At 38.0% G+C, this 21745-nt stretch overlaps 3 protein-coding genes across 9 annotated transcripts; 1 reads left to right on the forward strand and 2 right to left on the reverse strand.

Annotated features, from left to right (window-relative positions):
• The first annotated feature begins 1211 nt into the window (after nucleotides 1-1211).
• Nucleotides 1212-6367, forward strand: LOC149006712 (uncharacterized). 3 transcript variants are annotated; one of them, XM_089167402.1, is made up of 8 exons: nucleotides 1212-1337; nucleotides 1942-2273; nucleotides 3083-3154; nucleotides 3991-4058; nucleotides 4155-4311; nucleotides 5460-5543; nucleotides 5655-5744; nucleotides 5875-6367. In XM_089167402.1, the coding sequence occupies exons 2-8, from the start codon at nucleotides 1974-1976 to the stop codon at nucleotides 5992-5994; spliced, it is 891 nt and encodes a 296-aa protein (XP_089023528.1). In that variant the 5' UTR covers nucleotides 1212-1337; nucleotides 1942-1973; the 3' UTR covers nucleotides 5995-6367. The 3 variants fall into 3 exon arrangements, with proteins under 3 accessions (XP_089023528.1, XP_089023529.1, XP_089023530.1); XM_089167403.1 differs by having other exon boundaries at nucleotides 1212-1333; XM_089167404.1 differs by lacking the exon at nucleotides 1212-1337 and adding an exon at nucleotides 1344-1663.
• Nucleotides 6368-12080: 5713 nt separating this feature from the next.
• On the reverse strand, nucleotides 12081-16931 carry LOC149006713 (putative arabinosyltransferase ARAD1). 5 transcript variants are annotated; one of them, XR_016175313.1, is made up of 5 exons: nucleotides 16541-16618; nucleotides 14884-16211; nucleotides 13334-13863; nucleotides 12480-12656; nucleotides 12081-12380 (listed from the first exon to the last, which is right to left on the reverse strand). XR_016175313.1 is itself a non-coding variant. In XM_089167405.1 (4 exons), exons 2-3 carry the CDS (start codon nucleotides 15841-15843, stop codon nucleotides 13360-13362), a joined length of 1464 nt encoding a protein of 487 aa, XP_089023531.1. In that variant the 5' UTR covers nucleotides 15844-16211; nucleotides 16541-16618; the 3' UTR covers nucleotides 12081-12656; nucleotides 13334-13359. The 5 variants fall into 5 exon arrangements, 3 of the variants coding, with proteins under 3 accessions (XP_089023531.1, XP_089023534.1, XP_089023533.1); XR_016175312.1 differs by having other exon boundaries at nucleotides 12081-12383; XM_089167405.1 differs by having other exon boundaries at nucleotides 12081-12656.
• A 3037-nt stretch (nucleotides 16932-19968) lies between these two features.
• Nucleotides 19969-21419, reverse strand: LOC149006714 (gibberellin-regulated protein 6-like). Its single transcript, XM_089167409.1, has 4 exons — nucleotides 21250-21419; nucleotides 21097-21135; nucleotides 20935-20968; nucleotides 19969-20444 (listed from the first exon to the last, which is right to left on the reverse strand). The coding sequence occupies exons 1-4, from the start codon at nucleotides 21316-21318 to the stop codon at nucleotides 20263-20265; spliced, it is 324 nt and encodes a 107-aa protein (XP_089023535.1). The 5' UTR covers nucleotides 21319-21419; the 3' UTR covers nucleotides 19969-20262.
• Between the last annotated feature and the right edge of the window lie 326 nt (nucleotides 21420-21745).

A 21745-nucleotide genomic window follows, 5' to 3' on the forward strand; every position in this document is an offset into this window, starting at 1 on the left:
GATTTTTAATATTTAGAACAACAAATATATTACTCTTGAATCTTAATGTTCATTTAGGTCAATTTACGAGTATTTTAATTATATCTTTAGGGGAGTTCATATAATTAATATCCGCGATGCTTAGTACCTAGGGGTGTCAACAATGCGGTTTGGGACAATTTTGGGTTGAAAAACACCTAGTCCAAACCCAGTTCATTAGCAAAATAACTGTTTCGAGCCGGTTTTAGTTTGGTGCGGTTTGAGTTCGGGCTAACGGTTTAGATTCGGGTTGACTAATAGTTTATAGTGTGTAAAAAAAAAGAATAAGAAGAAACAATTGAGCATCCTACAACAAAAATGAAAATTATATAGAATGCAAAGTTGCTATTGGTCAATTTTCATTAAAAAAACTAAGGGTGTCAATGGTGCGATTTCGGGTTGGGCTTAACGGTTATGAGCTGAAAAATACCTAACCCCCAAACACGACTCATTAGCAAAATAACGGTTTCGGGCCTATTTAGTTTAGTGCGGTTTGGATTCGGGCTAACTAACGGTTAAGATTCGTGTTGACTAATGGTTTATGAAGTGTAAGAAAAAGAACAAAAGAAACAATTGAGCATTAAAAAAGAATCCACCAATTCTATAGAAATCAAAAACCTAAATATTAAATGGTAAAATGACTATTTGATCTTTGAATTCATATTTTATTTTTTTAATTGTTTATACCAACTACCTAATGGTAATATAATGATAAAAATACTATTTAATATAAAATTACAAAACGGGTTATAACGGTTGCGGTTCGGTTTCGGGTTGGTGCGGGCTCCACAACCCTCAGCCCAATAATGGCCCATTAAGGTTCGGTTCGGGTTATAACTGGCCGGTGCGGTTCGGTTTTAATAGTTCGGGCTTTAAATTCAATTGACACTCCTATTCAAAACTGTCTCAGATAATTTGAACTTTGATCTTTTAGGTGGAAGTGTTGGTCTTTTGCCAAGTATACCATCTTGTGATCCAAACACATATACGTTCCCCACCACGTAAGGGGAAAATATACAGTCAAAGAAACACCATTACGCCAAAGTTGAGACTGACGTCCGTTAGTCCGCAAGCCAGAAATCCAATAACGGAGTTTCGGGCGTGGGACGTACGTTCCACCGAATGCAATCGGCGTGGTTCCGGCAACGCGGAAAGAGGAGACTTATAAGGACCTATAAATAGAACTCTCACAATTGTGAGAGTTTTCAAAAAAATCTCAAAGAAAAGGTCGCTCAAGAGAGGATTTTTTTTTTCTTCTTTGTAGCTATTTTGACATCCGAACACGCGTAGAAATTTAGAAGAACACGCCTTGCTTGTAGGTACTCTAATCTTTCTGTTCATCATCGTTTCCCCTTTTAGATTTTGCATTTGTGGCCGTTCTTCCTCTTTTTTCTTTTGGATTTATTCACTTAAGTTCTGCTGGAATTGATTACGATGTAGAAATTCTACGTTTCGCTGAGTTTTTCAGCGAGATCGTGGATTTTTCTAGGGTTATTTCTATTTCATTTTACTGCGATTTTTTCTTCTGTTCATCTGCTTTCTAAGGGGTTTTGGATGATCGAATTAGGATCTGTGAAGATAATTGTATGTTTGATCGGAAATTAGGTTTTGGTTTGGTATTTGGCCGGCTTGAGCGTATGTGAAGGTAAATTTGGATGAGTTAGAGAAAATGCTGTTTGTTTGATGATTTTCTAAAGCTGTGTCTGAAATTTGAAGCTTTTCTCAGCCAATGGCCCTCACTTCGTATGTAATGTTACTATGAAAAAAAGGCCTTTCGGGATGAAGAGTTCTTTCTGGGAGCTCTGTCCCTGTTTTGGTTTAAACCTATGTCTATTAATTTGTATGTTATGTTACAGAACAATTTATCTTAATATGGGTTGAATCTTTGGATGAGTGGAGAGTCTTATGTGTTTTGTGAATCAGGAATTCCACTTGAAGACGAAGGTTGTTAAGGAATGGGAGATCATTTGGTTTTATACGTTGACCGTCTCGTAACACCTGCTACCTTGCAATCCGTGCAAGAAGCCGATGTTCCAGGGTCATCTGCAGGTGTCTCCTGCACCCATTCTGCACCAGCAGTTGCACCAGCACCTGCACTTGCACCTGGTTCTGCCAGTGAAGAAGATAGAGGGGTTGAACATGAAGGGTCTGACGAGGAAGCTCCACTAATTCAGACGGTGGAATGCCGTATTTGCCAAGAGGAAGACCACATTAAGAATTTGGAGACCCCTTGTGCTTGTAGTGGCAGCTTGAAGGTACTTTTGCTCTGTTCTTCACTCCATACTGAAGTAGTAATGAAGCGGAATCCTGCTTTTTTCTTTGTTTTCTCAGCATGATTTTCTGTGTTCGCTGGAGGTTTCTCAATTTCTGTTAAACATATGAAGATATAGTCTGTATCTGCTGTTATGAATATGTACCATCCAAAATTGTGCTGAGGAAGATAATGCGGTCAATCTTATTTCATTTTATTCGCCAAAAGGAGATGCAATTATATGGTAGTGGGGATTTGGTGCAATTTCACTCCGAGCTGTTGTTTTTGTTATTTTTAGGCCATCTATTCTTGTTCATTGCATGCAAATAGTTTTTTCAACTTGTCTCACTGAATTGCTGAAAGCAGGATTGGAATAGTCATTTCCTTCATTTTCTACGTTTTCCTGTTGAGTTGTCAAGTTTCTATTTCAGTCTGAGCTAAATATTAAGTTTCCTTTAGCTTTTGTGTTTATTAATTCTAGGTTAGTTATCCTTTTGGTCCAATCACTCCAGCTGTTGTTTTTGTTATTTCTAGGCCACTTATTCTTGTTCATTGCATGCTAATATTTTTTTCAACTTGTCTTACTGAATTGCTGAAAGTAGGAGTGGAATAATTATTTCCTTCATTTTCTAGGTTTTCCCGTTGATTTATCAAGTTTCTATTTTAGTCTGAGCTAAATATTAAGTTTCCCCTAGCTTTAGTGTTTATCAAATCTAGATTAGTTATCCTTAACTATCCTCTTGGCGCTTTGTGTAAGGTTTAATGGATATATAGCATAGATTGAATACTGATTTGACATAAACTTCTGTCCAGTTTGCTCATAGGAAGTGTGTTCAGCGCTGGTGCAATGAGAAAGGAGATATAATTTGTGAGATCTGCCATCAGGTATCCACTTATTCTTCATTCACTCCCCCCCCCCCCTCTCTTTCTCACCCTGTTCTCTTAAATATCATGGGAAGCGTCATCATGTTTAGGTCTGAATTCTGTAATGTAATGAACGCATCCATGTTTTGTTTATGCATCTTTGAATGGATTCCATGCATAATTCACGGACACTTTTCAAATTCGTGCTATTTTTGGACATTCTATGGTTCTTTATTTTCCTTATTCTTTGTTCTTCTTCTTATTGAGCTATCCATTAAGATATTATTCATTGCAACTTTTCCTTCATTTTTAAACCTTTTCACTCTCACAATATTCGTAGTTAATCATTTGAACCTAAAACTTGTGATAATTGATTGCTTGTGAGGCTAAATTGAGCTATAATTATTTCTGACCTTTCTGGTATCTGTAACTGCCCAATCCAGAGACCATACTGTATTCGGATTGCAGCCTATTGTAGGCCTTTCAGACTTGTTTCAAAGTTGGTCTGTGTCCATGTGAATTCAATCACTGACTCATTCCTATTAGAAGATTCCTCCGGCCAATATTCCTCCCTAGTTTGAATCTTTTTTTAAGAAATACAAGGTTTCTCCCTATCAAGCATTAAGACATCATCCACTAAATGTGACCCTATTTCCTTATATTTAGACCTTGATTTTTAGTTTAGGGTTAGTTCTTTGGACTTTCTGTCCCCTTTTTGTTGTCTTATTTTGAGTCTTTGGTCACAGAAAGATGAATTGCTTTGGCAATGTAGACAGTTATATGTCTGTTTTACTGTTATCTGTTGATGTTCCATTTATATTTCACATAAGCAACTGATGTGTGGCTATAATATGCAGCCTTATCAACCTGGGTATACTGCGCCGCCACCACCTCCTCAGTCTGAAGAAACCGCAATTGATATTAGGTTTGGTTGTATTTCAATTGTTATTTGGATTTTCTATTTATTGGTTATCACTTACCACCACCAGTTATCAACTTGCATTTTCCCTTGGTGTTACAGTGGAGGTTGGACAATAGCCGGTGCTCCTTTGGATTTGCATGATCCTCGTATTTTAGCCATGGCAGCAGCTGAGCGCCACTTTCTAGAAGCTGAGTATGATGAATATGCTGCTACAAATGCCAGTGGAGCTGCATTTTGTCGTTCTGCTGCTCTAATTGTGAGTCAAAACAATTGCGAGTCACCTAAATGAAAGTACCAGTGTGTATGACAAGAAAAAAAACATGGTGTTTAGACCACAATTATAAAATCATGAGCTATATAATTTTGTCTCACTGCTGATTGTAGGCCTAGTGCAGATATAAAATAGGTTTTAACCCCCACCCCACCCACGAAAATTTATCAGGTCCATTTCGAAATGGACCATCCATTTCCTTATAGATGTGTGCCCTATGTCCCAAAATCACATCATATGGTTGAAATCAATTTATAAATCACATCAAAGAGTTGATTGATGTGACTGATAAATGGATTTCAACAATTTGATGTGATGTTGGGACACATGGCACACATCTACAAGGAAATGGATGGTCCATTTCCTTTTCAGAAATGGACCTGATAGGTCCCCCCCCCCCCCACCCCAAAAAAAAAAAAAAAAAAATCATTGTGAAGCCTTGGGGAACAAACAACACTTCCCAGGACCTTGTTCATTGTATGTAGCCCATGTTTGATTAAGGCAACTATGCCAGTTATTACTTTGACTTTTTCCTAGTCAATGTATATGGCTTTCCCCAGGATGTTTTGAACCTTGTAAAAACTTCAAAACTAAATGTTAAGGGGCAGTTGTGGTGCAGTCTGAAGATGCACAAGTGGTCTTTGCCTGTTTAAACCCCCCCCCCCCCAAAAAAAAAAAAAAAAAAAAAAAAAGAAAAAAAAAAGGTCTTTGCCATTTTATTTGTTGAGTAGAATTATGAGGGCATTTTCTGGACATAAAAGAGGGGAGGGGATTGAATTTTATAGAACCACAGTTCAAGCTCAATTGCTTTGTGCTGCTGTTGTTATTTAATCAATTTCCCTAATGCTGAAGTATCTCCTGCCTCCAAAAAATGGGAATATAGCAGTGATTTAGAAGTCAAATTACAGTTTCAAGTAGGGCTTTAAGGTCTTCAGTTGATGATATCTAATGCATTAGCTTGCCACTTATAAGGATGCCTTCATGACTTGGGCCACCGTTCTTCTGATTGACCAAGTTGTCTTTGAAGTTGGTCTTTTGAGTTTTTGTCAAACTTATTAACTGTAAGCTCTGCTTTGGAGTTGGATCTGATCTTGTGATCCCTCCCCCCAATTTTTTATTATTTTGGAATGCAGTTGATGGCTCTTCTGCTCTTGAGGCATGCTCTGACCATCACCAGTCCTGATGGGGCTACTGATGATGCATCTACTTTCTACTCTGTAAGTTGGGATTTGTTTTGGAGGCAACTCTGCCTTGAATTTAATTTTTCGTTGCTTTTGCCTGCACATAATTATAGCATTTTGATTTGATGTTTGTTGAATGCTGAACAGCTTTTCTTGCTCCGGGCTGCGGGTTTTCTTTTGCCTTGTTACATTATGGCCTGGGCCATCAGTATTTTGCAACGTCGCCGGCAAAGACAGGTTAGTTATTGAATGGATCCCTCAATGGTACCTTATTCTGGTTTTGCATACAGGTGATAGTAGTAGTGTTTGTGAAGTTGTGAAAAGATTCAACACACATTTGTAACCGTGTTCATGTATGGTGGTTCAGGAAGCAGCTGCACTAGCAGCAACTGAAGTTGCATTTATGCTGCAGTCAGGGCAACGTAGAGGTCTGCAGTTCACCATAGCAGCATCACCGGTGACTCCCCGTCAAGAGCCAGTCCAATGATTTTGTAGCATATCAACGAGATGTGGATGTCTTTGAGCAGGTTGGCTTGACTGTTACTAGTCCGTGGAGTTAAATTGGCTTTGAATCTCCATGTAGCTATTTTCTACTTGTTAATGAAAAAGTCAGGAGCCTTGCTTCTCCAATTTCTGTCTGTATATATCTGCACAGGATTACCCAACACTGAGGTGATTGCTTCTGGATTTTTTTTTAATTTTAAATTTGTCTTTATTTTTTGTATTTATGGTTGCTTATTCCATCAGTCCAATCAAAATGTTTGCTGCCGTATAACATCTGGTTTTGTCCAGTGGATATGGCTTTGAGGTAAAATCATTTTAGTTACCTAGAAAGTTTGTTGCTTGGATGAGAAAATGCATTTCAAAGTTTTTTCTTCTTTGTGGCAATTTAGAATTCTTTTTCTGTTGAAGCTACCTATGCTTGTAATTCTATTTCAAATTGAATTTTGTGCCTGATAAAAAGACATTGGAAGCCCTTCCTAGTGACGAAGTTTCGAAGAGAACCAATATAAGGACATCCTGAGTCAAAATGGCATGTCTTGATATGGCGGATTATGTTCGGAAAATTTCTTGAAATGAAATTATTTTCGGTAGTCTTTGAGGGTAGAGTCAATAAAGCGTAGACCTGTAAATGGATAAAATTCATAGTGTTTGTATTCAAAAAAAAAAATATTTATCGAAAAAATATTTGCTAAGCAACCAGATGTGGATTTGGATAACTATTTATTGGATTGGATAATATCTGGATAAAAATTTATCTGAATAGAGTAAAGTATACAATATTTTTTTCATTGAAAAATGACGGTAATCGGATTTGGAAGCAAGTAATAAGTAATTGGAGAATTGAAAATTATCCGATTAGATTAAATATTAAACATTTTTCTCTAAAAAAAGAAATTAATAATCAGATTTGAAAACTAGTAATCAGCAATTAGAATTTAAGAAAAAAAAAAAAAAATGACAACCACCAATCAATAATGGGAGTGGATTATTCGATATCCAAAAGAATTTGGATGAATTTGGATACCTTCTCTAAATGTCTATCGGATTCGGATAGCTATTTTGTTAATCGGATTTGAATACTGGCGTACCGAACCGAATTAAATCCGTATACAAGTCTAATAAAGCAGCAATAGGGCAAACGTTACTTCAGGAACTATATATAAAAATTTGGGAAAAAGTAAAGGAAAAAAATACTATTCTAGATAAGCATTAAAAAAAAAAAAAAAAACTGGATTCTACCCCTGGCCTGAGGGAATTCGTACTATGCATCCTACTTGGATGTATATTTTTATCAAGTGAACCACCATTTGGGGTTCCAAATAGGCGATTTTAAACCTATTTTATTGAAAGAGTTTTTCATGGCATCACTTAAGTTGAGCTTATAATTTTTACTATTCACTTAACTTGGACAAATTTCAAATTGCCTACAATTCATCTTTTTCAAAATTTCCAGGTCAGTCATTGTTAAATTTTTCAAGCTTTGATTGTTGTCTTTTCCAATTTAAGTGGTCAATTGAAGAAAGTAGTCTAGGGGTGTAAATAGATCGGAGATGATATTTTATTATAATCGGACGGATTCGAATAATATCTTATCGGTTTTTGAACAGATTTAGTCGAATTCAAATGATAATCGGAATTTAAGAATTTAACAATTTTGGTAGCTATTCTAGTAGAAATTCTAGAAGAAAAAAAAAAGTCACATATCACAAGTAAAAATTTTATAAAAATAAGAAAAATAAATCTAAATAAATAACTTAATCAAATAATTTTATTGAACAAATAATAATCGGTAAGAAGGGGGTATATTATATCCGCATTCCATTAGTAATCGGACGGATTCAGATACCCTTAAATGTATGCGGATGCGAATTCAAAAGTGAATTTCGGTTATCCATATACACCCCCACAAAATACTTATATGATGATCAAATTACTGAAATGCATTTTCATTCACTTAAGTGACTCACCCTCAGGTGGGTGAAGGACCCATTTTCTTTCTTTACTTCGTTTGAAACCTTGGAAGTGAAAGTGTACATTTTTTTTTGTTGTACAACCTCTGGAGAGTCTAGGGTGACATACCTACTTCTTAAGGTAAGAGTTACAATGGGATTTTCCTCTTACCAACATTATAAAAATCTTGGAATATCTTTGAAAACAGTTCCTAGTATGCATATAAGATAACTTGGATAGAAGGGCAGCTATCATTTGTTACTCTTTTTATAGGTTGTATAGTGGGATTGGACTTAAAAAGATTGAACTTCATTATGGTACGATGAGTCTTCAATTGAATTCACCTAGGCACCATTTGTTTGCTGGATTAAAGATAAGGTGGAGAAAAAAAGTGAGAAAAAAATTGTTTTCATAAAATCTCAACAATGTAGTTTGTTTGGTTCATGGAGTGGAAAAGCTAACGAGAAGCTTTCTTAATTTAAAGAAGTTTGTTTGGTGAAGTAGCATGCTAACTTTTTAATCCCATGCCTTTTCAAAATCTTACAAAATATGTAGAATTTTGTGAAAAAATGTGAAAAACAACAAAGTGTAATCCACATATAACATTTTTTCACAAAATCCCTTTCTTTCATTTTCTTCTCCCTCACCGTATTATATATAAATGTTTTTTTTTTCCACTCCTTTTTTCCCCCAACCACCTTTGCAAAGAAAAGGTGCCCTAGTAAATAGATTAGATTGTAAGTAGCTTTTTTGGGTAACAGATTGTAAGTAGTAAGCCATAGAAACGATTGGGTTTATAGTAAACTCCTGAAAACAAGAAGTTAGGGATTGATTGGCACCAATAGTAAGTTTATAGTTGAGACTGGCAATTCAAGAATGAGCAACTATTAAAAGTAGTGTAGGTCAACAACAGGACCACACTACTATAAGCCAGTCTTCTCATTTTTATTTTCAAATTTACTCTACCAAACTTGGAAGTGAGTTGAAAAGTTTTCAAAGGTTATTCAGCACTCATTGCACTCCCTTTTGGCAAAAACACTTTCGTGGTTTAAAAGCTCAGACATGCAATGCAGACTCCATTTTTAATTAGATAGTTTGTATAACAGTTCAGAATTGTTAAGCATGGCTAAAGGCAACTGGGTTTGATACAATACAATTAGAATCAGTGTCAGTGCGGATCTCGACCGAAACGATTCAGAGCCAAGGAGGCTACTTCAATCCAAGTTCTACACCCATTGTTCTTCTGAAATTCTTAGCTAAACTTTGCAGTACCTGGAGTTTGTTATGAACTGCAAGAGTACCAGAAACTCTCCATCTGATCTTTTATAACCATAATGGTTTTTGCTCTAAAAGTAGATTCCTGGTGGTATTTTATCTTAACTTTAACCCAGAGAATATGTTCCACTCTCCTCATTCCTTCATAAATTAAGAATGTAATCATTCATTAGTTTCTAGTTAATGGCTTTTAATCCTGAACTACAGGTGAAATCAATTCCTTGGCCCCTAAGCATATATTCTTAAGGAATACATGTAGTGGGAGCTCCAAGTAGTTATCCTCTCAAATCTTTTTGTGCTCCAGACATTACAAATTGCAGGAGTTAGCTTTTCCTTTTGGGCTTTGGGGGTGGGGAGGGAAAAAGATTATTTAGCTTTCATTCGAACAAGCTTACTTTGGTCCATCCCCTGTTTAATTTGATTCCCTGCTAGATTCTGGTTATAAATCCCAAGATCATCATAGATCAGACATTACTTTCTTGTTTAATATCTGGATTAGGACATCAAATATGCTATGTTAGATCCATAATCATCATCTCCAAAGGTCCCCACTATGCATATAAGTACTAAGCCTTCCGTTTAGGCTGAAATAATGACTTTTAAACCTTTTGCTGATCTTTTCAGAATGGATGGTAAATGGTGATAAGAGTTTGAAGACTTGCCTACATGCTGGTTGAGTGCTGCAATTGAAGGCCAGCTTTCACCAAGCAGCAGACAATTGCATAGACAGTAGTTCTAAAAATCAACTGATTCGAATCAAAATTGGTTGGTTACACATATTTCATACTCGAGAAGGAGTCATTAACAATTGAAGTAGAATGTGAAGCTAGCTCTAAGTACAAATTACCTTGCTGTCACTCACCAATCACACTTTGTTCTAAGATCTGATCAATAAAAGGAAAGAAAGCAATAAAAATTGATAAATATCAATGGAACAGTGCACAGTCATGGAGGAGTCAGGGGAATGCTTTAGTTCCATTTCTCTCTTTGGTGGCTGAATAAAATTAGGGTATGGAAGGGAGCCATTGTACAGAGACAGGTAAGTGGGAGGGGCTCAACCTGAGGTGGTCTCCTCTTGTTTAAATACAAGTTCAAAAAGCCTCAACTTTAAGACCAATCTCCAGAAAACACTCAAAAACCTTAGTTGATAATAATAGAATATATACTTGAGATTTCTTCACTCTAAACTCAACTTTGCTCTTTTCCAACGATAGAGCTTGTGGGCTCCCACAATCCTATCTCATCCCAATATCTGTTATCTCTTCTTACTTTAAAAAGGGTATCTTCAAGTACCCAACCTTAAAATGCAAGTACGGCATTTCCATTGATCAAAGTGTAGTTTGGTGCAACCAAAAATAAAAAACAAAATCCTTCTTGAGAAGGTTTTGAAGCTTGAGGTGGAGGAGGGAGATTGAGAAAGCAACAACACTACTACTGTTCTTTACTGCTTTAATTGAAAGCCAAAAAGAAAAGACCCAGGAATTAATAACATATCTAAGCTGGTAGTTGTTCTCTGCTTGGACCATGGACCAGTCCAACTTCTTAGAACTCCCAAAAATCACACTACAACTTCGATAAAGTGAGAGAACTCGTGCTTTAATAATGTTCCAAGTTGCATGTGATTTTTCTCTAAACTAATGAAAGAGAAAAATATAAAATAAAGGAAAAGATGGTGTTCTACATGGATATCCGAGAGAATTATAAGTGAAAATGAAAAAGAGGGAAGAAGAGGAGGATGAAAGAGAAGAAGAGATGCTGTGATGTGGAGAAGCTTGTGGTGGGTCTTCTTTGAAACTTTGAATTGGGGGCTTAAGGTTCAGCAGTCCAAAGAAAAGCATAAAGATTAAAGAGAACACAAAAAACTAAGAACTTCTCTTCTGCTAGCATGGAGAGATGAGCTTGGAATTCTAAAGTGGTGGGTGGAAGATCTCCGAATAGCATAAAGTGAGCGTTTGGTTTTTTTTGGAATTCTATTCCTTTCCCTACTTTATTGTTTGCTTGTGACTGTTGCCACCTTAAAATCTATTAGCTCATGGCATGCTTTTGGCTGGGCCACGCATTCTCCCCACCCTTATGACTAAACTGTCCTTGTTGTGCTTGGTTAAATTCTGAAATAACTGTAAAACCAAGGAGTTCTTCTGGGTTGGGTGAAGACATTGAATATGGCCTCTGTTTTCTTACTTCTCTATTAGTGATTCCAGTGGATGATTCTTCAATCTTATTTTTTGTCAATAAACCAACAGGAGAGGAATTTAATAAACCCCTACTGGCTAACAGGGCTGCAATCTGTACATCCTGAAAAAAAAAATTTTAGCTTTAAATGGTTAGAGAAGCTAAGGATATGTCAGGTTCTTGTGAATACACATGTAAGTATGGTCGTGATGTGGCAACTTTGCTGGGAGTTCCAAAGGAACAGTTGGGCTTTGTTTGGAAGATGAAAGCAAGAAGAATGATAGGGATGTAGGGAACCAATGAAAAGATGCTTACCTTCTCAAGGGTGGTGTTCCAAGCACTTTATTCATCTGTGACAGACAGAGTCTTCTAAAACAGCCTTAATTTGCTTGGATTGCAGGCTTATGATTGAGATGGATCTAAATTTCTCTAGGTGTTCTGGGGCCCCGTGTGCTTTATGCTTTTAAAGCTTCCACCAAAATCCTATATAGGATAGACCACAAGTTTATATCTACAGGATTCTCCATAAGAAAATAATAAGTATAGCTTCAGAACTATTTATTCTCTTCTTACCGTAAGCAAGAGAAACTTCAACACAGTTTCAGAGCTGCTTATTCTCTTGCAACTCAAAAACAGAAAGCTATATTCCTCTTCTTTGTGTAGTAACCATGGTTTTCTGTGCTCATAGGATGCTTATCCTCCTCTGTATTGGGGTCTTAGTAGTTCAACCTGGAAAGGTTTCAGGCATTGGAAGTATTGACCACGTTCTCAGATGGGACAGACAAGAACAAGGGCTAGTGCAGAAGAACTCACGCTTCCTCAAGGCTGTCATGGAGGAGCTGAACACCAAGAAGAATTTGGCACCTGGAGTAGCAGCCATCCCAAAACTTGATCCCAACAGCTTGAGCAAAAGAAGAGTTCGAAGAGGATCAGACCCCATCCACAACAGAGGCTGAGACATCCTAGAGATTTCTTCTGTCACAGAATTAAATAGCAAGAAGTTGGTCGCCAAAGAAAGAAGTGGCTATTTGTTACACCAGAGTAAAAGACACTAGAAAGTTGTGGACAAACCAGCTCCATTCAAGTAGTTCTTTCTTCCTGTGGATTGGTTGGTTTTCCTCTGTTTTGTTCAATAGCTTAGAGGGTTAATTTGCAGAGAGGTGTGTATAGATATCACAGTTAGTGGCCCTAAATCCCTCCAATGAGCCAGCATCCTCTCTGTGTCTTCTTAATTGAGATCCTAGCCACCTACAGAGAAATTACTGTAAGAACAATGAAGCTGGCTCTCAAACAACTTACTCTATGGAGGGTTCTTTTTTCTTTGATGGAAAGGATTTACATCCACCTACAAACTATAGTGAAATTCTTTGGTACTTTGCAACTTTACAAGTCTCTCACATAATTGTAGGGATCATATGGTTTATATTTAACTGCTCCAAAGATGGATACTTTTTCATCCCCCTCCCCCTCCCTTTGGTTTTTGCTGTTGGCATTGTCTGAGTGTTTGATACGCAACACAGACAGAAATCAAAAGCACATGTCTGGTTTCAACGAGATTAGATATCATCTTTCTTTCCAGGGTGCTGATAACTGGATTATAAACTCATCTTTCTTTCTGGGGTGCTGATAACTGGATATATTCCCTGCTGATTCTCAGAGACTGAATTGCATGATCGAAGGGGTGTTACAGGGAAATATTCGATGAAAAAATATTAACAGAAATGAAAGAGCATAATGCAAAACTAAGAATTACTTGGGATCCATTAAAGCGTGTACTATCTAAAGAGAAACAGACAGAACACCTATGGACTTTTTTTAATGAAGGAGCGCTGTGTGTTTGTACCCCGCACATTGAACCTTGACCCAAAACAATAACCCAAAGAAGAATTTCAATATACAGTTAGAAGGGAGATAAAAGAAAATACCTAAAGCATGTAAATTGGCTGGACAATCAGCTGAGATCAGTGAATCTTTTGTTTCTGTTGATTCTAAGTTGAATGGAGGATCTCTTACGAGAGACTGCCTCCCAAATCATGTCAACAGCATCACCTGGCTGGGATGGATACTGATACTCAAAATGGTATGCGATTGCTTTCAGTTTTTCCCACATTGTGGTCCACCTGTCTTGCTTAATCCCCCTGAGTAGATTCAATAGAACTCCCTGCTTCACTGCCTCAGATGCGCTTACAAAGATACAGAATTCTGAATAGTCCAAGACATCCTCAAATGGGAGTTCAATCTCATCACTGATGATTACAGGGACACAGTGGCTCACAATCGCATCAAATAGGCGATTTGAAGAGGGGGTATCTCCAGCAATATTCAGACAGAATTTAGATGAGGCCATCCCCTGGCCAGCTTTAGAAATTCCATGCGTACCCACACTGCCAAATGAAAAGTGCACGTTTTTCTCATCTTTGAGAAGATAATAGAGTTCTTGACGAATGACCCCTCGCTGAAATATAAATCCAATCAGAAGACGCAATATCAACAAAGTTAAGAGTAGTAGAAAACAATAACTAAAAGATTCCTAAAATGGATAAAACGCTGAATTTTTAACCTTCTTTACATAAAGTGAGAGATAGGAAGAGTAGATGATGGTTATCAAAAAGGTGTAGTTTAGTTGCCAGAAAGCCTTTAATAATATATAAGGATTTTCCAATACATCCTTCACAACATAGAATACTGAAATTGACAGGTTCTGTTGGAAGACACTCAACAGGTTTAGCAAGATGATGGTAGGACCAGGAAAAGTTAGCAACCATTCCTGTGCAGTGCAAAAGTAACAGACATTGGAAGAACTGGAACATGACAATAGGGAAGTCACTTTCAAATTTTCCACCAAATATCTGCACAGTCCAATGGACATGATGGCAAATTACACACGGGAGAGTTGCCAAAAAAGGCTAGTGTTTTCTGCAAGAGGAAGAAAGAAAATTAAACAAATGGAGAAAAGCCAGAAAGAAAACAAGGGTTTTCAGTTGCAAGTTCCTCCCCTTTTCAAGTGACAAAGTTATTCATTTGTCATTCCAAATGACCAATAGTGACTTGTTCATGATACTATGTTGCCCATATAACTCAAAAACCACAAAGACCAAATTTTTCAATACCATTTTATCTTGCATCAAATATCGACAGTTCAGTAATACTCATGAAACAATTCCAAGAGAATTAGGTGAAAGATCATCCATAATTAGTGGTTCATGAAACTCAGAGCCTAAATGGAGCAATTGACCAGTACAAAATACAGGGATGGTTTAGCTTCCACAACATTCAACCCCAAAGATTAACTTAATTCCCATACGGAAGATAATTAACCAGTGACAAACAAGGATTTCTGATTGACTAATACATTGATAACACCAATAGCCCCAAGCATAATAAAATTATTTAAATCTATATACTCATTAAAAATCAATAGAAGAATCTGAGAATAATCCAACTTAAAATGAAACCGTAGAGTTATATTACTTACATCTTTCCTATAAATTGCTCCTTGGAAATACGCCAAGATTGGTCGTTCCTCAAATGGTGCTGATTCACCATCAATGCTCCTCACAACGTGCTTGTAAGGAGCGATTATATCCTTCTCTAAGTTTGCAATCTCAGCTGGGTATCTCCCAAAATCAGCAAGCACAAACATAGCAGAACCTAGCTTCTTCCGTGCAGTTAGCATGCTGTTTGGATGGTGAGCCACAATTAGATGATCCTTCCCACCTGATCTCTTCCACTCATTCTGGTTGATCAAGAACTGCACTAACTTATCCTGCAACTTCATGTTCACACTGACTTTCTCTCTTCCATGCACCTGAGAATGTCTATTGTAGCTCAAAGATGCAAAAAATGGCACAAAAACTATATCTGCCTGGCTGGAATTCATCACCCTGACAGCAGTGCAGGGCCTGATCACACTTGGGGTATTTGATGAGAGAAGATCTAGTGTGAGCCAATACTCTATGCTGTGCTGTAAATTCAACCCACCTGGGTACGCTGGAATGACATCTGGCCATATCTGGCCAACCTTCCCTTCCCAACCCATTAGCCCAAAGTGAAATTCAGGAGGTAAGTCATACATAAACACCCTGAGGATGGCCTGAGCTGTGTCACAGGCCTCAACAGCCCCCTGTTTCTTCAAGTTGGGATCTTGGCAAGCATTATCTTGATCTCCTGAGCTGGGGTTTATGCTTGTGGTTGAAGAAGTCGAAGTAGAAGAATTAGGAAGATTGTCCCTGCTACGGTCACCATTGGGTCTGAATAACATCGATGAGTTATTAAGCATCAGCCTGATAACTGAGTCTGTCATTAATGAGGTATTACTAGATTGAAGCAGGAAGACAAAGGAAAACATCAAAAGAAACATGGAGAACGTTATCAAGCAAAAAAGGAGCTTCGACGGTTGCATTCTCTTTTCTGACATGAAGACTGAAGAAGCCATGACAATTCAGCCCGTAAGATTCCACCACTACACCACCAAGAATTACATTCAGTAAGGATATGAATCCAACAGCCATGGACATTTGGTAGACTCTTCATGCATTAAATCCATCTCTTTTGTCTGTTAAAACCGATGTTTCAAGTCCTACCCATCAACAAGAACGGCTGGTTTCATGCAAAACGGAGATCATAACAAGTAAATAGAACGTATTCGAGATAAAATTCGTATTCTGTACGAAGCCCTTTAACTCAATTCCTTCCTTCAAAACCCTAAGTAACTTATCTCAACCTCCAAGGTATCGATTGATCCCTTTAAACTAGTACTCTCAAAACAGTTCTTCCATCCAGATAGTCTAAATCTCCAGAATCCTGCAAATACCCATTTGTAGAAAAAGAAAACCGAAATCAACGATTCTCTCGCCAACATAACCAGACAACCGTCGTGTCGCAATTTACCTTTAAATACTAGTTTGAGAATAACAGTTCTACTTTCAAAGCACGCTTGTGTTTATTCTGAGTTATCAACTTTCAGATGAATTAGGAAACGAAATGACTGGAATTTGGACAGATATGAAAACGATGTATACTAGCAGGAAAAAATAACCAGAATCAAAGAAACGAAGCGATTTTTCTTCTGAATATCGTAAACAAATAAGTGGGGGAAAATCAAGAACTGAAATTAGAAAGATAATGGGTACCTGAAGGTGATTCTGATGAAGTCGATGACATTCCATGGCGTGCTGATCGTAAAAGACCCAGAACGAGCAACAGCTTTCATAAAATTTTACTATTTATTTTGTTGCTTTACTCTTTTCAGTATTAATTGTGTTTTTCTCGTGTGCATGTAACAATAATAACAGAAAACCTTCCTTCCATGGCGGCCAAATCAATGACCAAGAAGAGAATCAGACATGATTACTTTTCTTGCTCACGCGTGGACATCCAAATCGAATATCGCACCACAACATTGATTATTTACAGCCCGAGCTTCTTGTGATTCTCCGTAGGAGCAAAATAAAATATTATCCAAAAAACTCATCTCATTCCAATTATACATATCAAAAAAATTAAGGATGTTTCACTGTTATTTGATCTTTGGGGTTTTGGTCATTATTCCTACGAGAAAAAGAAAAAGAAAAAAAAAAAGTTTGGTCATTATTCATTTATTCCTACAGTAAAAAGTTTCTACCTTGCTGTTGGTCAATGCACAAACTCTTGCCGGACAGAAAAAAAAAAAGATTCATTTGATGTCCAAATGTCTCAGCTGTGCACAATGGTTAAGATTAGAAAGATAATTTTTGGTAAAAAAATCAAGTTTTGAGATCGTTTTATTTTATTTTTTTAATTTTATGAATAACTAATTAAATTAAAAACGGAAAAGCAAATACAAAGGGGGAAGGGGGGAGCAAACTCGGTTTCAGGGGAATCCCGAAATGAAAAGTTGAGATCCTAGGAATTAACAATTTAATTTATTCCTAGGAGTGTCAGACACCAGGGGGCGGGGAGAAAAAAGAATTTAGAGGTAATATCAAAATAGATGGCATTCCAAATCACTTCTAGAGACCGAAATTTGGAGATCCATCTTCTAAGATTGTGCTCCCACTACAAGTGGTGGATAGTAACTCTAAAGACTAGTTTGCCAACCTGATCACAAATAAAAGAGCTAGTGAAATTCCTTAAGATCCATGCCCATCTATAGATACGCCTTGACCTAGGCCAAATGGTAGTAAGGCTTTTTCCCAGAGGGAACAAGAGAAAGGGCAAGAGAAGAAAAGGTGTTCGGTATCTCAAGACCAATCCAACAAAGGATGCAATTTGGGTTGGTAGGGATGTGGCGGCTAATGAGGAAGGATTGAGTGGGGAGGGCAAGGTTGAGGGCTATCTAAAGGGTAAGAGGTATGGGGGAAAGGTGTAGCCGTTAAACTAGTTCAGGGGGCCCAAGGGACTTGGGGAGAGAGGGACTAGAGAAGGTTCCAGGAGGAAGAGGTGGTAAATGATTTTGAGGGGGAGGGGGAGCCAGATGATTAAGGTTGTGCATCATCTTAATACGAGCTGACCCCTCAGGAAGCCTCATCTCTGTGACTTCCATCTAGATTTCAACCACCTCCCCTAATTCATTGGCTGCTTTCAATATTAGCCCATATTCAAAACAATCAAACCGAATACCACGCATTTGTAACCAAATAGGTATAGGAGGAAGAACAACATTGCTTCAGTACTCAAGAACGGGATCCATCGCCAAATGCAGTAGTAGCTTATCCACCCACCATGGTGCCATTGACAACACTTCATTTATGTTGTTCTCCGAAGCAAAGATAGCACAAAAGCCCTCCCTGCCAATAATGGATATGTCAATAGCTCCCAACGGGACCCAAAGTTCCACTAGCCTGCGACATGTTTCAGATATATGTTCAACAGAATCACCTATTATCAGCCCATACAAGGTTTTGGATGCTAAACATCAAACAGAGAAGTTTGATGATCCCACTTCTTTCCATCCCATCGAGTTCGAATGTCGGTTGTAATTTTCTTTTGACCATGACCTGAACCTCTTTCTTTTGACCATGACCTGAACCTCGCTAGGGAATCCAGATAATTTGAAGGTTTACCAACAGTAGAGGCCCTTGAAGGGGTATGTCAAGAGCTTCCTGCACTCAGTTATCTCTCCATTTGCACCACCACGCAACGTCGTTTTCCAGAGATAGTTCAACACCAATTGCAGACAGAATAAGAAAAGGAAAGGGAAGAGGATAGAGGCTTTCAACACTTGCGATTGTACACCCACCTGCAAGACAAAACAGAAGAAAAGAGAAAGAGACAAGGATTAAGAGGCTGTTTCGAAGGAATACTGGGTTTAAACAGAACCGTGGGGTCTTAGTCTTCGGGAAAAAAAGAGATGCAGGTTGTACATCGTCAATTGAATAGAATTCATAAAGGAATAAAGGCTGTTAGGTAAAGGTGTAGTTGTAAGTCAGTGTAGTTGAGGTTCTAGCCGTTATGACACCCTTTGCATAGAAGCTCGTCAACTTCTCATCCGCCAAGCTCAACCCTCCTCCCATTGTCACATCATCGTAGTGGTTTCATACTTACCAGCATCCCCCAGAAGAAGTCTAACAAGGAGAAAGAGCTGAGCACTCCAGAGGGAGGAAGGAGCGTAGGTACGAAAGGCCGAGAGAAATGGGAAGATCGGTGATGAAAACCATATCACTTTCCAGGAAGAAGAAAAGGGCTAGAGCTTTTAGTATGACACGTTCAGCGGAAGAAGATAGGTGTTTCTTCATTCAACCATTTGAAACGTTCAGATGAAATTTTACTTGTTAAAGGCTCTTGGGGTTGGTAAATTAGGTTCTTCTCAAGGATTACAAATAAAGGCAGAAGAAAAGTGAGTCTAACTGGTTTTTTCTAATGGCTAGCTACCACATGGAAGGCTTTGAGGTTTGAAATTGGGATTCATGAAATGAAATCTAAGGCAATAGGATTGAAAGAAAAGAAGAAGCAAACCGATCTAGTTGTTACATAGTTGTCCAAGTGGTCAGTAACAGTGATGATATATGAAAGAGATTGATAGAACTTAAAGCTTTTCTTGCTGGATTGCTATCCTCCTAGAAAACAGGGACTAAATTAATGTTGGAAAAACTCCATTCAGGAATTCATATAACCCATGACATAATTTCAAGGATATGAGAGAAGGGAGAGATTACCAGCCCATCAACCCATAGGATCAGGAAAATGCTGTATGTATCACTCTGTGATTTAGGACTCTCTTTCTATATCATTTACTTCTCTCTACCTTCCTTCTCATGGTATTAGAACTAACCTAATGAGTTACTACTACCTTATCTCTGTTTTCTTGGTCCTTCAGGATTTTCTCACTGTAGTTCGCAGCATCTGATTTCTGCCATGTCTAATCTGTGAAACCCAGTAACTATTTATTTTCTCTTGTTTGGATAACTGTTTGGAAGATCAATCACATAAAAATATCAAGCATATGAATTTTATTACTCTGCTTCTGCATTTGGTCTGATTTGGTCCAATTGATTTGATAGATTTGCATTGCAATTACCCAAAAAAAAAAGATAAAGACACGCCTTGCAGAATGTTTTATTACAGGGCTTGTGGTTGGTAGGTAATTAAGTAAGGTCTTCAACTTGTTTGGATGGAAGAAATAGAAAAAGTGAAATTTTATTATTCATAAAAAGGAGAAAACATAATAGAAACATAGTATAGAGAAGCCGCTCTCATTTGGTCTCGAGTCCTGAGAAATAAAAACTCGAAACTCGAAGGAGCGACAGGATTGAGTCTTACAACCAACGTTGGAACACCAACCCAGCTTACCCAGAAGGACAAAACCATGTTAAATTAAATAAAAAAGACACGGAGAACAGGGAAACCAGAATTTCTCTCTTTCTTCCTTTCTAATTTAAGGGCATTTAGGGCCACCTTGCTGGGTCTTCCAGTTGTTGTAGCAAGGGCAAACTCCCTTGTTGCCATAGTAGCCGGGAGGAACGCACAGGCACTTCCTGCAACACTTCTGGCAGAAGAACATGCATGGCTTGTGGTACTGTGTTTGGCTGCATCTCCTAGAGCACTGTGATGGGCACTCTGCAATACAATTTATATATGAAACTCAATCTTTAAAAAGTCATAAAACTTCATCAAAATGTCTACCCTTTTTTTTATTTTTCAACACTTTTGGAGTCTGACCCAGTGGTCAAAACAAACCCATTTGTATATTCTTCTTGGGTACAGTGACCTGGGCTAGGGCTCTGTGCCCTTCAGAGCTACTGGGCCAGATAAAATACCTGAGGCTTTGACCATTGTCAATGTAACTGTAACATCGAACAACTAAAAGAGTCTTTTTCAACTGAACCAAAAGAGTCCAGATCTGCAGGGTAGCGCAAGGCTTTGAGGTGAAGCAGGAGGATTAGATGAGCCAAACAAAAAACTCTTGGTGGTTTTTTTTTCTTCTTTTTTTCACCTCAGCCTGAAGCTCCAACCACATTTGCAGTTTCTGATCTACCAGTTCTATATTTTCTCTTCAAAAGAAAACCCATTGATGAAACATGGTTGGGTTAGAGGAAAGATCACTTACGGTTGCTTTTCACACTTCCAGGTCCATATCGGTTCTGAAGAGTACATCCATTTTCACATGAAAACATCAGAAATTTCTCAGCAAAACCAAAATATGAGACTAATAGCAGTTTGCAATGACAAGCACAAGAAGAACAAGAAAGAAGAAGAAAAATGCACTTACGCTGTCCAAGTGGTACTGAGCCTCACTGGCAGATGACAACTGCAATTAGGAGAACCAAACCCAGAAAGGGATTAGAGAGGAAAATAGGAAAGAAAGCCTTTTTTTTACTCTCTTTTTTTCCTCCTGAATGAGTAGGAGGGAAGAAAATCTCACCTGGGCTTCAAGCATTGAAATGGCAACGACCACCAAAAGCATCAAAGCGACAAAGCTGGTCTTCGCCATTGTCACAGGACAAATAAGCTCCGAGTCCAAGACAAATGGGATTTCAACTATAGAGAACTGACAAAGAGCTAAGAGAGACCAAGGAGGAGTAGTTAGATTCGTTGGTTATGTGGGGTATAAATAGATTTATTTTAGCTCGAGCAGATCAAACTACATTTATGTTTTTAATTTATATTTGATCCATAAACCCAAAATTGCCCCTACCTTTACTGTGAAAGACATCTAAGGGTTGGCATGGGCTTGATTTGATTGGGCCAATCGAAGGAAAAAGTTATTAGTTTGGCTGAGACCATGCATGTGCGCCTTGGTCCCATGCAGATGCAGAGCCAAAAGCCAAAAGGACTCTCTCTCTCTCTTCTTTCTCTCTCTAGAATGGATATTTTCTGAGACAAGCACGTGACTAAAGCTGCGGCCCATGGACAATCAC

Source organism: Hakea prostrata, chromosome 8 (genome assembly GCF_041222555.1).
Source record: "Hakea prostrata isolate BN-2017 chromosome 8, UWA_Hpros_2, whole genome shotgun sequence".
In the NCBI taxonomy this organism is placed as follows: domain Eukaryota; kingdom Viridiplantae; phylum Streptophyta; class Magnoliopsida; order Proteales; family Proteaceae; genus Hakea; species Hakea prostrata.

Coding starts and splice junctions, on each gene's coding strand:
- LOC149006712 (XM_089167402.1), top strand. CDS start 1,974: ATGGGAGATCATTTGGTTTTATACGTTGACCGTCTCGTAACACCTGCT. Junction 2,274..3,082: donor CTTGTAGTGGCAGCTTGAAG/GTACTTTTGCTC, acceptor ACTTCTGTCCAG/TTTGCTCATAGGAAGTGTGT. Junction 4,312..5,459: donor GTCGTTCTGCTGCTCTAATT/GTGAGTCAAAAC, acceptor TTTGGAATGCAG/TTGATGGCTCTTCTGCTCTT.
- LOC149006713 (XM_089167405.1), bottom strand. CDS start 15,843: ATGGCTTCTTCAGTCTTCATGTCAGAAAAGAGAATGCAACCGTCGAAG. Junction 13,864..14,883: donor GAGCAATTTATAGGAAAGAT/GTAAGTAATATA, acceptor TTTATATTTCAG/CGAGGGGTCATTCGTCAAGA.
- LOC149006714 (XM_089167409.1), bottom strand. CDS start 21,318: ATGGCGAAGACCAGCTTTGTCGCTTTGATGCTTTTGGTGGTCGTTGCC. Junction 20,969..21,096: donor CTCAGTACCACTTGGACAGC/GTAAGTGCATTT, acceptor TGTACTCTTCAG/AACCGATATGGACCTGGAAG. Junction 20,445..20,934: donor TGGAAGTGTGAAAAGCAACC/GTAAGTGATCTT, acceptor ATTGTATTGCAG/AGTGCCCATCACAGTGCTCT.